The sequence below is a fragment of the Chiloscyllium plagiosum genome, unplaced genomic scaffold, assembly GCF_037043375.1.
Source record: "Chiloscyllium plagiosum isolate Xiang-an unplaced genomic scaffold, Cpla_swu_hap1 HiC_scaffold_25, whole genome shotgun sequence".
Lineage (NCBI taxonomy): Eukaryota > Metazoa > Chordata > Chondrichthyes > Orectolobiformes > Hemiscylliidae > Chiloscyllium > Chiloscyllium plagiosum.
Genome location: NW_028270163.1, coordinates 19779710 through 19797554, shown reverse-complemented (window position 1 = coordinate 19797554; position 17845 = coordinate 19779710). Strand labels below are relative to the sequence as shown.

At 42.4% G+C, this 17845-nt stretch overlaps 1 protein-coding gene across 1 annotated transcript in view; it reads left to right on the top strand.

The window, feature by feature from the left end:
- Positions 1-17845, top strand: part of qtgal (queuosine-tRNA galactosyltransferase) — a 385611-nt gene that overhangs the window by 37245 nt on the left and 330521 nt on the right. Inside the window, exon 5 of the mRNA XM_043714488.2 lies at positions 7725-7790. Within this exon, the coding sequence (XP_043570423.1) occupies positions 7725-7790 (66 nt within the window). The remainder of the gene's footprint in view (positions 1-7724; positions 7791-17845) is intronic.

Below are 17845 nucleotides of genomic sequence, written 5' to 3'. Positions count from 1 at the left end.
CACACCTTCCCGTGTGAATCTTCTTATCTGTATGTGACCAGAATGGAATGTGTTTTTCAGCCTTGCTCTGCTGTTCACATGAATGTTTAGATCTCGAAAAGAGTATATCAGCTGGAAAAGTCTCCAGTTCGGTAGAGTCTGCTCCGGGGTTGCGTTTAACCGCCGAGCGTGGGTTGTTGGCAACCGCTCTACGAGAACTGACGGCTCCCAGTTCCGGTAACACGTAGAATGAGTATAAACCAGACCCGTTGTAAGTACGAGACCTGGTTGTGGCGACGCTGCGGGGAATAAAACACTTATATTCTAGCAGACTCGCCTCTTGGCTGTTTGTTCTGTGTCAGACTACTTTCCTGCGAGCCTGGTCCTTGACCTTGAGAATTTTTTAAAACAGCATCTTACCATAACATCAATGTAATAGCAACTTTACATCTGCAGTTGTCTTCAAGTTGCTATACACTATAACTGGCAAAGATTTAGAGCTTGTGAGACAGATTACGTGGTGGAAATATTTCCAATGGAACAATCTAACCAGTTTTCAAATGAAGTGGGGCTTACTAGTGATGTGGGCCTACCCCAGGAACTGGTTACTAGCAACACCAACAGGCCAGGAAGGTGATAATGAGCACGGAATTCCTGCTGGGACAGTCATCTGGATGTGTTTAAAGAGCCCTGCTGATTCTCAATTCAGCAGAAAGGATTTTGTCCCCCTCTTCCCTGCACTACTCAGTGCAGTATTACATTAAAAATTTTACAGAGCAAGAATTTTTTTGTATTTACTTTCGTTGCTTCAGTCTTAGAGTCTAACCATTGTGAAATCGAATTTTTAAACAAGAGGTTTTCACATGCAGGCTCGTTTGTTGCAATGTTGGTGAATGTTGAACCTTCCAGGAAAAAGTAAACACTTCAAGTAGATGTTAATCAGTTTAGTTATTCCACCTTTTCCTTTTATTAATCTGGAAGTTGCTTATGAATTGATTGGATTTGTTTCTAACCAGAAGTAATATTTGTAAACTACACTTAGAAGCATCAAAACGTTATGGCAGAGAAGGAAGCCACCCCAGGTATTGTGATGATATTGTTGATAATGGCTAAGTGTCCAGGTTGCCCTTCAGAAAGGCCGAACAAACTGTAGGGAAGTGTATCTGTTTGCCCCAAAAATAATTGTTTCTACTGTTTGCTTTAGTGCCCAATTTGAGTTTGATGAGAGTTCATGAGGAGTTCACTTACCTTCTTTGGAATTTAGGTCCATTCCAGGAGTAGGGAATTGGAGAAATTCTTTGAACAGTAAACGTTTGTAGGGCTATGGAGACAGTGAAAAGGAATCAGATGAATTGGATAGCTCTCTTTCAAAGAACTGGCACAGATACAGTAGGCCAAATGGCTTCCTTTGATTCTAGAATTTGACCTAAAATACCCAGTGCCAAGCCAGGATTAATTGGTTATCGATTCCCCATACTTTCCTCACCCTCATCGTAGCAGCTCATAAATATTGACATGGGTAGAAACAGAATCCATTAGTGCTAGCTGCCAGCGACTAGGAGCAGTGAAAAAGAGTAGAAAAGTTGAGAAACAATAGAATCAAAGAGTGTGGTGCTGGAAAAGCACAGCTGGTCAGGCAGCATCTGAGAAGCAGGAGAATCAAAGTTTTCGAGCATCGGGAATGAGGGGGTGGCCTGATGAAGAGCTTATGCTCAAAGTGTAGATTCTCCTGCTCCTCAAATGCTACCTGACCAGCTGTGCTTTTCCAGCACCACACTCTTCAACTTTGATCTCAACATCTGCAGTCCTCACTTTCAACCAATTTTAAAATCCTACGCACTTTATTCCAGTGGTGCTTAAAATAACAGGAACAGGAACTTGGGGCTTGGAGAATAATTTCCTGTGAAAGCCATTTGGCTTTTCAAAATCTGACTTTTTACCCTAAGAATGCAACATTCATTGGTTGGTTCATCAAGCTCGATCATGTGACTGGGAGCTACTGTCACCTTTTGCAGCAGTATTGAAAGCCTCTGCATTTGTGACAAAAGCTCTAATAATACAGAACTTGCTAGGTAACACATCCTAAACAATCACTTCACCCAATATCTGGCTCAGGAACTTTGAGCTTCCCAGGCTTAAGCCCAAAGCGGTTCAGTTAAGGAAGACTTGTTCAGGAAGAATGAAGTTAAAAAGTAAAAACATAATCATTGAAATTATTGAGACCACAGTTGTGGTCTACTCTAGGTTTGAAAGATTAAGTAGATCCATGTACTGTCCTGTCAGAATGAAAAAAAAGATTCAAATAACTAAAGGAGGGGATTGAAGTTAATGACCGTCAGTTGTCAACACTAATTTGTCAAAACTATATTGTTTACTTTTTCTTTATTTCTGAGGAGCTGCTTCTAATATGGTGTTGTCTGGTAAATAAAGATATTGAAGGAGAAATTCACTTGGCCCATCAATTCAGAAAGATCTTACAGTCCCATTGTAAAGGAAGGAGAGCTCTTAAGCAAATACAGATCAGGTTTCACATATACTACTTATTGAATCTACCTCTTAGGTGTGATCTGACACACCCCTGGGGCAGATGGGACTTGAACCCAGGTCTTCTGGCTCAGGGGTAAGGGCATTTCTACAGTGCCACAAGAGCCCTCAGGCTCCACATTTATGCTGATGCCATCAAGTTCTACTTTACCATTACCTACCTGGACTTTTGCACTGTCTACTTGGTCATGTTGCCAATTAGGTGCACAGAAATCTCCAAAGAAAATTGGGAAAATCAAAGCCACTGTTTTTATTTCTTGTCACACACTCCGGTTTCCAGATATTGACTCCATCTATTGCCCTGGACCCTTAGTAAGAGTGTCACATGACTATCGTCAGTTGTTGTAAGTCCCTATCTGATTCAGAAATATCATTTTGGGAAGGAAATCTGCCATTCCTGAACTGGACTGGCCAACATGTGACTCCATACTCTCAGCATTGTTGTTTGCTCTTAACTGCCCTCTGACATGGCCTGGAGATGTTCAAAGGATGTTGGGAACGAAACAAGCAACATTGGCCAGCGCCTGTGATGCCCACATTCCTTGAAAAAATAAGAAAAAAATTAAGCAATAAATGTTGACCAGGAGTGTATGTACTTCCACAATAGCTAATCTGATCTTCTGGAAAGAAGTCTCTAACTTGTTGATTCCATTAGGAATTGTATCCCAGTAATGTGCTAAATCTAAATGATGTAGACAATGTCAGTGTTAGGAGAGCTGCAGATAAAGGGTGTGCCCCCGCTGCCCTCTTTCGCTGCAGCCCCCCCCACATCCACCCCAAGTCCTGAAGAAGTGTTACATCTGAAACGTCAACTTCTCCACCTCCTGAATCTGCCTGGCTTGCTGTGTTCTTCCAGCCTCCTGCCTATCTACTTATTAAGACTATTAGCAGGATCAGGAGCTGCAATGTGCAATTTGATCTGTATGGTTCTCATTAGATTGCAGAAATCCTACTATATGGAAAGTATTAAGTGGCATTTGCAGCATGGTGTGGTGATATGGAGTGTGATGTTTGTGGTTATATAATTAATCCAGAAATAGCACTCATGATATTACCACATGAGCACTAAATGCATTGATGTTTCTTTGACATTTTAATGTGGTCTTTAACCTCCCTATTCAAATGATTTCAAGCTTTGCTGAAACATATAGGCTAAAGAATGTAGTATGCTACGTTAAACATTTGCTAATGTTAGCAATCTCTGAGCTGTAGCTTTAATAGTTAAAAATAGTTGTGGGTTCTAATCAAAGCACCTGAAGAAATTAATATATTTAAATATTGTCCCCAGCTGTAACTTATTAGATTGTTAAGCTTGTACAACTTGCTGTTTTGATCATGCCTCTAGTCATGAAATGTGACCAAAACTCCTGTAAGGAAGAACAGCTGTAATTATAGAACCCAGCTCAACACTGAATGCTCCTCTATGTTTTTGTACCTATCACATCCCTTCCTTGGAAAATTATTTCAGTCATCTCTTACTCCTTGAGTGAAGGGATTTTCCATGGTATCAGCTATGGCTCAGTTAGCAATGATCTGCATCTGAAGCAGAAGACTGAGGGTTTAGGTCCTGTGCCAGAACAGTCAACCTCTATTAGTGCTCCAGTAAGGAGGCTGCGTGGCACTGACAGAGGCAGCATTCATTGGATGAGATGTCAACCTCTCTGCTTTTGAGTGGCTAACAAAGAAATCTCACAACTGATCTCTCCTGAGTGACGTGGACAATATTGACACTTCAACCAGTCATTACCATTTCCCTACTTTGGGGACTTGGAACTGAATCATACAGGAAGTCAGTGGTGTCATATTTGTTGAATTCCATGAAGGATTTCTCCTTGTGAGGCGAAGTGAGTTTTCTCAAAATGCCAAACTCACCTTATTAACCAAGCACCTTACCCTAATGGTGCCCCATTTGTTCTCCCCATAGGTGGAAGTGCTCAGTGGTGCTGGGATCTGTCTCTGGTGCCACATTTAAAATGCAGTTATGCTGGGTGTGTGGTCAGAGTCTGCTGGGGGTATACAGACAAATATCCGTCCTATCATTCTTACTGTTGGTGGTCAGTACCAACAGTGCGACAATCGGTCTTGACCCCATTCCAGCTGCCTCTTCCTCAGAAGGAAGCAGGGCACTGCCAGTGGGCACTTAGCTAGAGGATGGAACGCATGCAGGCTTCCCTGAAGTCTGCTCTTGAAATGATCCAGTGGTGGCCGGATCTTCAGCCTCCATCCTGCCTGCCATCCTCCGCCCTGTGGGATGTCAAGATGACCAGGATGCACCATGTTCTGGGCAGGAATCAATTGGTGTGTCTGGGCTTTGGAGAGACAAACAATTCCAGTGTCACCTGACCAAATCTCATCAGGCCATTTGGCCCCACGATAGGGTAGGCTCCCTCCAGCCCAAGAGGTGGAACCTGGGATTTTACTGAGACTTAGTGGGTGAGAAAGTAAGAAGAAACCCTTCTGTGGGCACTTAGGTGGCATTGGCAACACATCATTGTAAATATGTTATCACATTGGTAAAGGTATGTTCAGTTTTCTTCATCAGCTGGATGAGTAAATGTCTGTCTAAACACAGCTACAGCATTGAAGGGACACAGCCCAGCCATCCTTCTCACTATGACCCAAATGAGCAGCTCCTGCACCATGTGCAGGCTTTGGGCAGTGTGGAAGCAGGCCATTTGACCCATCGAGCCCACACTGACCCTCAGAGCCAGACCCAAGCCCCTATCCTATTCCTGCATTCTTCATGGCTAACTCATCTGGCATGCACACTGTGAGCAATTTAGCATACCCGCCACCTAAGCTGCAAATCTTTAGACCGTGGGAAGAAACGGGAGCACCCAGAGGAAACCCATATGGGCAAGGGGAGAATTTGCAAACTGCACACAGTTGCCTGAGGCTGGAATCAAAACCGGATCCCTAGTGTTGTGAGGCAGTAGTGGTAACCACTTAGCCACTGTGTCCACCAAGTTAGAAGGTGCTTTCTATTTTGGTAATTAGTGTCAATATTTCCAGGCCCCAAACCATTTTTTGTGCCCCATAGCTATTCATTAAACTGATTTCCAATGCTGTGGAATGCAGTCAAAGATTTGGACTTCACACTACAATGCCTATGGTTCATATTCTGCATTGCTCACAGGCTCTTTCAGCTTTATTGTACAAGGGTTTATGAAAGGTTGTTGTCTTTGAATAGCCTCCATCACTCAGAGATGAAGTTCTCTCCCTCACAGAACTCACTAACTATCATGTACCACACCATCAGTACAGCTTGAGAGAGCATGCCACAAAGGTAAATGAGCTTATCCATACCCACTGCTCACAGGTTCTGGACAAGGACAGAAACCTTGGACACGATCAGACTTTTCTAGAACAGGCTGGTACATGATTTCAATTTATCTCTTGCTGATTGTAAGGCTGAGGTTGTAGCAAGCGTGAGGAACAAGTCAGTGTCCCATCCAGTTGCTAGCTCTGAACTGACAGCTCGTGCCCAGTCATCAACATAAAGGAAATTGTGAAGTGTATGCATGGAAACATTGGGGGAGGTTTTGCCTGGTGTTGCCTCAGCTAAGCAGCTTCCTGTTCATGCAACATCTGATTTTGATGCCAGGCTCACCATCATGGAAAGCACCAGAGAAACATCGTGGAGAGGAACATGCTAAAGAGAACAACTGCCATTGTTTAACTCCCTCAGTGACTGGGAATGGGTTTGAAGATCCATCCAGGACACACACACATGCTTACATTCATGGATCATCAAGAAATTGTGATGTATCTTTCAGTGTTGCTGAATTTCCCCATGACATTCCAAAAGTCCTCTTGCCTAAATGTATCAATGGCTTTGGTCAGGCCAACGTATGTGGTGTAGGAGGCCATGTTCTGTGCTTTACATTTCTCCCCGAGTTGTCGAACACTAAACATCATAACAAAGCCACTTTGATCTTTTTCTGAAACTACACTGACTCTCTGGCAGGCAGTTCTGTTGAGGTGTTGCACAAAGTTGTTCAAGGAGAATCTGTTGAATTTTTTTTTGACAATGGAATGGAATGAGATGCCTCTATAATTGTCACAAGATTCACTAGTCCCTTTCCCCTGGATGAAGGAAGGTATCATCTTTTGGGATGGTTCCTCAGCTCCCACATTGATGGTAAGAGTTCAGTGAGTTTCTTGATCAGACTTTGACCTCCAGCATTGTAGACTGTAGGTGTGATAAAAATCCTTGCTGAAGCCTTGTTATTCCAGAGAGCATTGTTTTAATTGTTTCTCACGGAAGAAGTTAAGGAACCCTTAGTAGCTCCGCCATGAAGGAACACGCTTGTAGAACCATAATTTGATATGAGTTAGCACTTTTTTTTAAAACAGGAGGAGGTGGGAAAAATAAAAAAAGAGGAAGAGAAAGACTTAGGGTGTGGGCTGTATAAAGATGCAAAAATGCGACTATGGCATTGCTGTGTGGCAGATTATATTTTTCTTGTTGCTGAAATTAAAACCTCAGCTAAAAATGAGAAACCCATTTAATAGAAATATACAGTGTGCCCGGCACAAGCTCTCTGAATCATGGGAACATTGCGACAGGGTTTACAGATGAAGGTTATTTGCAGTTGATCCAGCGTTGTATCAGCAATTCCTGGCACCCTGAGCTGGAATTTTTCACAAGTAGGAGCCATTTAAAATTTATTACTTTTCTTTGAAATCTTTTGAAACAGTCAGCTTTTTTTTTTTAGCCATTAGCTGAGTTTTGATGGCAGAATATTTATACCACCAAATATATTCCATTCCATCTCGGCAGTAAAGGCCATTGGGGGAATGTGGGGATCAGTAAAGGTCATGGACCAGCTCCATCTCTGGTAATTGTGGGCCAAGTTTGGAAGTCAGGACACACACAGAATTATTTACTTGCTAAACTTTTTAATTTCTGATCATGATTACATTGCCATTTTGAGTAGATACAGATGCTTCATTGGAAACTATCACTGGGGCTCCTCCTTCCTGATATAGTGGTGGTTATTTGTCTGAAGAGTAAGGAAGAACTGAGAGTTACAGCATTTATGTAACACCATTCACGGCCTTAGGACACTTAAAGTACTTGGTTGTCAATGGAGTGGATTGTAGTGAATGTTCTAACAGAGGGAAGTGAACTTGGTGATCATGTATGAATGCAGTGATATTAACTCACATGCTAAAAAAATCTGCATTTTATGCCACAGGACGATGTCATGATGCCACAAAGAGTGAGGCTGCAGTATGAAGCTGCCCTTAAACACAGCAACTGCGTAAGTACCAAAATGGTCAGGCCTTTTGAAAGTCAAGTAGCTTTCTTGATTATACGTTGAATAAATGTAAAGGGAAATTCACAGAACCTGCACTCAAAAGACACACAGGTATTGTACCTACAAAGTATTTCAGTTCATCCTCAAATCCCTTCTGAATCCCAGTTGGTGAAGCCACCCTCATCATTTGTTCAGTAGGTATTTGGAGTCGGTTAGCTCAGTTGACTGGATGGGTGTTTGTCTTGCAGAGTGATGCCAACAATGTTAGTTCATTTCCTGTACCAGCTGAAGTTACTATGAAGGACTCTCCTTCTCAATCTCTGTCTCTCTCACCACCTCCCCACACCCCACCCCCAGCCCCACCTGAGGCGTGGTCACCGTCAGGTTAAACCACCACCAGCTGTCTCTCTCTAATGAGTCCTCTGGTCTAGTCAGACATTGGCAAATTTATTTAATCATCATGGAAACTGAAAGAACTGAAACTTGACTTTTTGTGTTGCCCCATGTGCGATTTCTTTGGGTGTGTTGCTTTTCCTTATTTTATCAGAAGTTCTGACTGCAACATTTAAACACGCTGTCCAAGTTATTGGTCAGTGCATTGAGTAAGGAGTTGGGAGGTCATGTTGCGGCTATACAGGACATTGGTTATTTGAATGCTGCATTCAATTCTGGTCTCCCTGCTATAGGAAGATGTAGTGGAACTTGAAAGGGTTTGGAAAAGATTTACAAGGATGTTGCCAGGGTTTTTGGGGGGGTGGGGGGGGAGTTGTGGGTGTTGGGCTTAAGGGAGAGACTGAATTGGTTGGGGTTATTTTCCCTGGAGCATCAGAGGCTGAGGGGTGACCTTTATAGAGGTTTATAAATCATGAGGGTCATGGATATGGTGAATATTCATGTCTTTTCCCTAGGGCAGGGGAGTCCAAAACTAGAAGGCATCGGTTTAAGGTGAGAGGAGAAAGGTTCCATAGATTAGATTCCCTACAATTTGGAAACAGGCTGTTTGGCCCAACAAATCCACACCGACCCTCCAAAGAGTAACTCACCCAGACCAATTCCCCTATCCTATATTTACCCCTGACTAATGCACCTAACACTATGGGCAATTTAGCATGACTGGTTCACCTGACCTGGATTGTGGGAGGAAACCGGAGCGCCCAGAGGAAACCCACGCAGACGCAGGGAGAATGTGCAAACTCCACACAAACAGTTGCCCAAGGCAGGAATCGAACCCAGGTCCTTGATGTCATGAGGCAGCAGTGCTAACCACTGAGCCATCATGCTGCTCAAAGGGTAACATTTTCACACAGAGGGCGGTTCATGTAAGGAATGAGCTGCTAGAGGGAGCAGTGGAGGCTAGTATAATTGTAACATTTAAAAGACAGTTGATGGGTACATGAACAGGAAGGGTTTAGAGAGATATGGGCCAAATGCTGGCAAATGGTAGATTAATTTAGGATATCTGGTTGGCATTGATGAGTTGGATGAAAGGGTCTTTTCCATGCTGTCCAATTCTATGACTCTGTAAGTCAGGATCCGTGTTTGTTCAATGTTAATATCTGTGGATATTTCCAGTATACCCTTCAGTTTTATTTCTTCACTGCTGAAATGTTTCAATTCTATTTCTTCCACACCATTCTAATTCATTCTTACAGATTTTGTGTTCAGTCCGGGTGCTCCGGTTTCCTCCCACAGTCCAAAAATGTGCAGGTCAGGTGAATTGGCCATGCTAAATTGCCCGTAGTGTTAGGTGCAGGGGTAAATGTTGGGAAATGGGTCTGGGTGGGTTGCGCTTCGGCGGGTCAGTGTGGACTTGTTGGGCCGAAGGGCCTGTTTCCACACTGTAAGTAATCTAATCTAATCTAATCTAATCTATGCAGCACCTTTCTCTATTGTTTCATGTTGCTGCCCCATAATATTTCACTAAAAATAAATCCATTGAGACTAAGATCATGTCAACTTAACAGTTCAACACCCAACAGTGACTAACCCAAAATGTAACATGATCATAAAAACGTTGCAGAGCTCCTGAACTTTACCGCACTGACTCTTCTCTTGTTCCACCCACCCTTCACAACCAGCACAACGTATTCTACCAAGCCTTCAGAGAGTGAAAGGAATTTATACTGCTTTAGATGAAAACAGGTCTTTTAGCATGTGCAATAGGTATGAGTCCTCAGGTATTGCAAATGGGACTCAATTGGACTCTGATTCAATACAAACGGATCTATTTTGCAGAGAAAATTGTTCTAGAATGACTTGGATTTTTAAAAAAATGAGACAGTAGAAAATGCCAAAGTTACTTTGTTCACAATAGTTTATCTACTACTCCTTAAAAGTGTGAATGAGTCATCTCTTGCAATCACTGAACCTACGAGTTATGCACTCTTCATCTTTTAAATAGGTTAGGCGTATCCCAGTTTCTTGTAAATTTCTCAGTATCTCTGGTCTTTATCAGTGCGCTGAGGAAGTGCAGAAGTGGTGCTCTCATATTTGTGTTTAATGAGTCTATGTTTCCTGCAGTTATGGTTTCTATGGTGCTTTGCATGACAAAGGGCAGGTGTTACCTCAATGCAGTGAGTTGACATTTTCTTTTTTACTGCAGCATGAGAACACCCATTTCCTATAATGGGAAGAATGTTGACCACAGAAGAAATCTGTGGATGGCTGGCAGTATATTACCCTTTGATTTAAACATTTCTGACAAGGTTAAATGTTATTACACAAGCAAAGTTTGAGTCGGTAATAAGAATCAACAAAGCCTCCAGCTTGAATTGCTGAAGCATCAAGCATCAAGCATGTCTACCAATCCTTTTCTGCCTAAAGAAAAATTAAAAACCGTTGGAAAGCAATCATTAACCTTTAGATCCTTCCCTCTTATAACAATAACAACTTGTACTTGCATAGTGCTTTCAGTGCTGAAATCTGTCTTGAAGCACCCAGCTCACAGGCTGGGTCAGGCTGCAGCTCAGGGCAGCTCATTTGCTCTCTCAGTACTCGCTCACTTTCTGCCAACCTGAATGTTCCTGCATTGTCTTGCCTTGTCATGACTTTTTACCCTCTCTACCAGAGCTACCTGGCTCACAATTCTTCTGTCTCACCTTGCCGTGTAGCTTGGATCCTGGTCATGGTTGTCAGTCATCTTCAGTCAAGTCAAGCGAGAGATACCCTTCAGTCATGATACCCTGGTACAATAAGTCAAGAGCAGTTTCTAATATCAGCCCAGAGGCTAGGTCAGGGTCAAATCCCTCTCATGTGGGTGAGGAGCAGAATGGCAGGCAACCCAGAATGCCTCTTCACACTTTCTGCCCTGAGGTGGGCTGTTTTCTGAAGAGATAAGGAGGGAGTGAGTGAAATGAAAGTGGGTGTCACAGCTGTTAGTGCTGGTGCAGGTGGGTAAGGTGCTGAGGTGTCACAAGTAAGTGAGTAGGCAGCACAAAGGTCACGCAGGGTTAGCAGGGAGAGAGCTTGGGGTGGGTGAGAGCAAGAGAGGAAATATTGCTTGTTATAGTAAGAAGGATAGATCCTGAGGCTGAGGTGGGAGCTGCTTGCAGGAGCAAAGATAGTGAGTGTGAATTGGCAGAAAGAGCTAAAAGCACTCAGACACATTTGTTTAGTTCAGACAATACTTAAAAATTTCTCTACTGCAGATACATTATAATTTTGGAATTCTGCGGTGTCTCTGGTTTATTTACATTAATTTTATTGAATTCCTTCACCTTCCATTATTTCAATTTCCATTTCTCTCAATTAGGGACTTCAGTAATGTCTCTGAATCAATGATTTCCATCGAAACTTTCATCGGAGGTGGGGGAAGATCGATACATGTTAGGAATTATACTGCAATGCAAATATCAGTTTAGAAATGAGGGTAAAGTTCATTTTCTCTTTCTGATTATCAATTCAGTGAACACATTTATCACCGCACATAAGCTGTCCAAGATTACTTCTCCCCCCGCCACAGATTCAAGTCTGTCTGCTCTTTATGGAGAGGTGCCTGAATCTTTCCCCTGAGAGTTCTTTGCTAATTTCCATATTGAGTCAATTGAGTAGAAAAATGTGACTTCCTTCTGAAGCACGATTTCAGAGATAATCTGTATTCTTTTAACACCATGGGAAATCCCAGAGCAGTTCAGAGTACCTATTTTCTCAAAATATAGTGACAGATGCAGGTAGTTCTGCCATTACTGGGCTGAAGGGCCCGTTTCCACACTGTAGGGATTCTATGATTCTACTCATGCTTCCTGTGGTGTTTGAGCATGATCATCTTTCCATAATCAATTGGGTTTTAACAAGCATGTTTATCAAAACCATAACAGTGCAACACCAAAACAATGGTGGGTGATACTTTGCTATTGAAGAGTGACCACTCTCACCAACACTCTGAATGGGTAACATTGGCACCTAGTTGTTCTTAATTATACCAGATAATTTTGGGCAGATAAAAATGTTTTGTTGGACGACGTATGGATTAGGATTGCAGTCAATGGTGATTGAAAATGTATTCATTTGATTTTGACACTTTTATACTTTTCCTTTCCCTTGTTTTTCTAAATAAGATTCTTTTTTAAACTGATCACCTTTTTTTTGGTCTGTTTATTGATTTTCATTCTCTTGTCTTTTCTATCCTCTGGATATATTTTCATTGCCTCTTCCATTCAGTACTGATTCAGCACAGCTTACCTCCATTACTTGTGGCCATGTGTGAGGCCAGTTTAGATCATGGTTACATTTCTGACCTTTTTAACACCCTGGTACGGGTGAGGTTGGAGGGTGCATCCAGTTTCTGTTATTTTGTCTGTGAATCAGAATGCAGCATCAAACTGAAACATTAACTCTGTCCACAGGCAAGCTGAGATTTTCCAGCACTTTCTCTTTATGTTCACATTCTTCTTTGTTTATTTGCCTGATTAAGCAGGTGTTATTTGTTATAGTTTGGCCGTTTAGTTTCATTTTGAGTGTCGCTATTTCAACTTTAATTTGGTTTAATATTGTTCAATACAAAGTGCTTGATGTGGACCTTAGACAACCTGATATTTAGCATGCGAGTAAAAATGCATCGTTGAATTGGGTCAGGTGTTATCTTTAGACTTTATGGACCAATACAGCCCCAATTTGTTTTGAAAGATTTCACAATCTTGAATGACAGCTCTATGTATTACTTGGTATTATAGGCCAGAAAGATGGCCAAACAGTTTTGTAGTCAGTGCAGATTACAGCTGTTCAGGAAGACAAGCCATCATGGCTGTCTCAGAAGGAACGATAAATGTGTTCCTTGCCACTTCACCATGATTCGAGAATAACTTTCTTTTTAAAGAGATGTTTGTTTGTTCATATTAATCCAGCCTTGTACTACTCCAGACAGCTTGAATTCCATTGCCAAACTTCAGTGTCACAACATTAGAGGAATTATTTTACGTTGCAATTTCTTCTGATCCGAAATGCACTGCCTGAAAATGTAGTGCAAGCGCATTTGACAGTAGCTGAAAATGTGTTGCTGGAACAGCGCAGCAGGTCAGGCAGCATCCAGGGAACAGGAGAATCGACGTTTCGGGCATAAGCCCTCCTGGACCTTCTGCGCTGTTCCAGCAACACATTTTCAGCTCTGATCTCCAGCATCTGCAGACCTCACTTTCTCCACATTTGACAGTAACATTCACAATTACATTTTGGATTGGGAAATACTTGAAGGGCTATGGGAGTGTAACAGAGGAGTGGGACTAATTGGATAGCTCTTTTAGAGAGTGTTCACAGTGCAATGGGCCAAGTGACTGTTGTATCATTTCATTATTCTATAATTCAGATTGTAACACCACAAGTATTACTTCCCCTTTATCGCATTCCCAGATGCTGCTTTCACATTTAAATCATTTTAAGCTTTACTGTCTGCGGTTTTGGTTTTGTTTGTGCCCCTGGTGGGACTGACCCACCAGAGGTAGCTGAATGCTGCTCTACAATGAGGAGGGAGTCTTTAACACCAGCCTCTGACCCCAGGAAGACCCGCAGCAAACACTGGCAGGGAAATCTCCTACTGATTGAAGCCTCTGTGCTCAGCGGATGAACGAGTACTCTTCCGCCTGGAATTCCAGCTTGCAGGAAGCACCGGGAACAGGGGCACAGGATGTTCTCTAGGTGAGGACCTTGTCAGTAGTGGCTCAGCAGCACCACTCCTGACTGCAGTTTAAAGAATGTATCTGTCAAATTTGGCCCCTTACAGTGAAAACAGAACAAACAAGATGGAAAAGCTTCCGTCTCATCTTCCCCAATCAATGATGTGTCTGTCTATGATGATATAGGTGGGTGTCACAGCCGCACGGTTCTTGTTGAGGATACCATCCATTGTGTTGATGAGCGCCATCTGAAATCGAATAGATTCAGAGTAGACTTAGAAGCTTAAAATTTGGACGTCCACTAATCATCAAAATCAACAGAATTGTCATAATCTGCAGAGTTAATCCCTGGGATATCCATTATGAGTGTAATCTCGGTTCAGTCATTAGTGAAGGACTGTACGTCAGGAGTAGCACCAGGCAGACCTTAAAATGATGCTACAGCACAGGACTAGTTAGATGCCAAATGGCCAAGATAGACAAGCAGGAGGCTGGAAGAACACAGCAAGCCAGGCAGCATCAGAAGGTGGAGAAGTTGACATTTCGGGTATAACCCTTCTTCAGCCCAAGCAGAAACAAAGTACTCCTGCACCCAACAGACGGAGGGAAGATACTCCACTGAGATCTTCAAACGATAGGAAAAACAAGCACATCTGTGCAAAGGCAAGGATGAAACATTTGGATCCATCTTCAGGAAGGAGTGGCTGAGTGGATGCTGTCAGCCTCCTGCTGAGCCCCAGAAGTCTACATTGCCAATTCGATTCCCAGCATGCCATCAAAGTACTGGATACAGTAACAACAACGTTAAATACTGAGAGCAACAAAACCAGAAATTTCTGTTCACAACTCAGCAGGTCTCACAGCGTCAATGGAGAGAAAGCAGAGTTAACAGGAATCCTGTCTGAGAGAGGGGTTGAGTTTCTTGAAGATGGGCATCCCCGAAGAGATGTGGCAATGAGTTAAATACTGAACAAAAACAAAAGCAAAGAAACTGTGGATGCTGGAAGTCAGAAACGAAAACAGAAGTTGCTGGAAAGACACATCAGGTCTGGCAGCACCTGTGGAGAGAAACCAGAGTTAACGTTTCAGGTCGCGTGACCCTTCCTCAGCATTGGTTTCTGATTTCCAGCATCAACAGTTATTTCTTTTGTTTTTGTTCATTAATAGTGAAAGCTTGTGCTCCAGAATTAGTCTCACTTCAAGTTAAGTTGTTCCAATGAAACTACAACGCAGGCACCAACCTGGAAATGTGGAAAATTGTCTCGTATGACATGCTCAAAAAAAGGACATACCCAAACTGGCCAATTCCTGCCCATCGCCTTACTCTCAGCAAAGGGATGGAGGAGGTTGTGAAGGAGCACTACTCAAAAATAGCTTATGCACCAGGGTTCAGTTGTGTCCAACTCAGGGCACTTGGTTCCAGACTTAATCACAACCTCATTCCAACTGTCAGTGAAATAACTAAATTCCAGAGATCAGCTGTGAGTGACTGCCCTTGAGATCAGGGCAGCATTTTCTGACTATGGCATTAAAAGTGCCCTAATTCAAGGGGATGGGAAGGAAAAACTCCCCACTGGTTAGAGTCATACCCAGTGCAAAGGAAGATGTTGTGATTGGAGGTTGATCGTTGCTGCAGGAGCTCCTTACAGTAGTGCCTAGGACCAAACCATCTTTCATTAGAATCATACAGACATAGAGATGGACAGCACAAAATCAGACCCTTTGGTCCAACTTGTCCATGCTGACCAGATATCCGAAACTAATCTCGTCCTATTTGCCAGCACTTGGCCCATATCCCTCTAACCCTTCCTATTCATATACCCATCCAGATACCTTTTAAATGTTGTAACTGAACCAGCATCCACCACTTCCTCTGGCAGCTCATTCCATATGCACACCACCCTGTGCATGACATTGTTGCCCCTTAGGTCCCTTTTATATCTTTCCCCTCTCACCCTACACCTATGCCCTCTAGTTCTGGATTCCCCTACCCCAGAAAAAAGACCTTGTCTATTTACCCTATCCATGCCCCTCATGATTTTATAAACTTCTATAAGGTCATTCCATAGCTTCTGATGCTCCAGGGAAAACTGTAGCTCAGTGGTTAGCACTGCTGTCTCACCACGTCACAGACCCAGGTTCGATTCCAGCCTTGGGCGACTGTCTGAGTGGAGTTTGCACATTCTCCCCGTGTCTGCGTGGGTTTCCTCCGGGTGCTCCAGTTTCCTCCCACAGTCCAAAGATGTGCAGATTGGGTGAATTGGTCATGCTAAATTGCTCATAATGTTCAGGAATGTGTAGGTTATGTGCATTAGTAGGAGTCTGGGTGGGATACTGTTCGGAGAATTGGTGTGACTTTGTTGGGCCAAATGACCTGTTTCCACACTGTAGGGATTCTATGAAAACAGCCCCAGCCCATTCAGCCTCTCCCTATAGCTCAACCCCTCCCACCCTAGCAACATGCTTGTAAATCTTTGCTGAACCCTTTCAAGTTTCTCATTAATGACCTACCCGACAGGAATGATGATATAAATCTGCTTTGCTCCATAAGAGAATTAGTGTACATTTCTAAGATTATAAAATATTCTACAATGCTCTTTATTTTCATAATGCTCAAGTTATGAAGAACAATGTTTTTACTAAACAAACATAACTTGATGATTCTGTTGGTGGCTCATCATTGTATGGAGATAAGGCAGTGACTCAGTTTCTTTTGCCAAACTAGAACTTAATGTTTAGTCAAATTCATTTTGCAAACATAACAGATTACACAATAGTTGTCATACATTACAATAAATAATGAAGGATCTAGCAGTTTAAATACATGTTGTAATAACATAGGCTGACAGTATTTTGAAATAAGCAGGTCTGACTCTCAGCTGATTGAAAGGAAGTTATTGAACTAGGGAAGAGAATGCATTGTGGAAAAAGTGAGACTGCAGATGCTGGAGATCAGAGCTGAAAAATGGGTTGCTGGAAAAGCGCAGCAGGTCAGGCAACATCAAAGGAGCAGGAGAATCGACGTTTCGTGCATAAGCCCTCCTTCAGGGCTTCATTCAGGGAATCATTCCTGGAGAAGGGCTTATGCCCGAAATGTCGATTCTCCTGTTCCAAGAGAATGCATTGTGTCAATAATGTCAACAATTGACATCTAGAAAGTGCATTTGCATTTTTAAACATTTGTTTTTTGGAATATGTGTTACATTGTCAGGACCACATTTATTGTCCCTCTCTACTAGTCTTCAGAAAACAAGACCAGGCTCAGAATCTGGTTAGTTGTATTGTGTTCTTTCATGTTTCTACCCCAACTTGTCTAAGAACTTGTTTTCCTGATCTGTATTTGCTTTTAAAATAATTGAATACAATTATTTTAATGTGAGTTTTCTTGTAAATTGTACACTGCAGGGTTCAGACGATTAAACTTAACATTGCTGTACTGGAAACTATAGGCCAATGCTGGAGGGTTAGTATAATTCTGTATAGGATAGTGATTATTTTTACAACTGTATATCGTAGGACAAATACTAATTCAATTGCAATTGCCAAATTTCTCAATATCAATATCCTGGGGAATCACCATTAACTCAAGAATTCAACTGGAACAACACAAATACTATGGCTGCAAAAGCAGGTCGGTGGCTAGACATGGTGACACCACTGGACTGATAATCCAAAGGGCCAGGCTAATGTCCTGGAGACAATGGTTCAAATCCGACCTTGGCAGATGGTGTTTAAATTACATTCAATTGAAAGATAGGCTGACCATGCAATGATCATTGATTGTTGCACAAATTCATTGGGTTTACTAGTGTCCTTTAGGGAAGGAAATCTACTTTCCTACCTGGCCTACGTTTGATTCCAGACCCACAGGAATGTGGCTGACTCTTAACTACTTTCATAATGACCTAAAAAGCCACTCGGGTCAAAGACAGTTAGGGATCAGCAACAAAT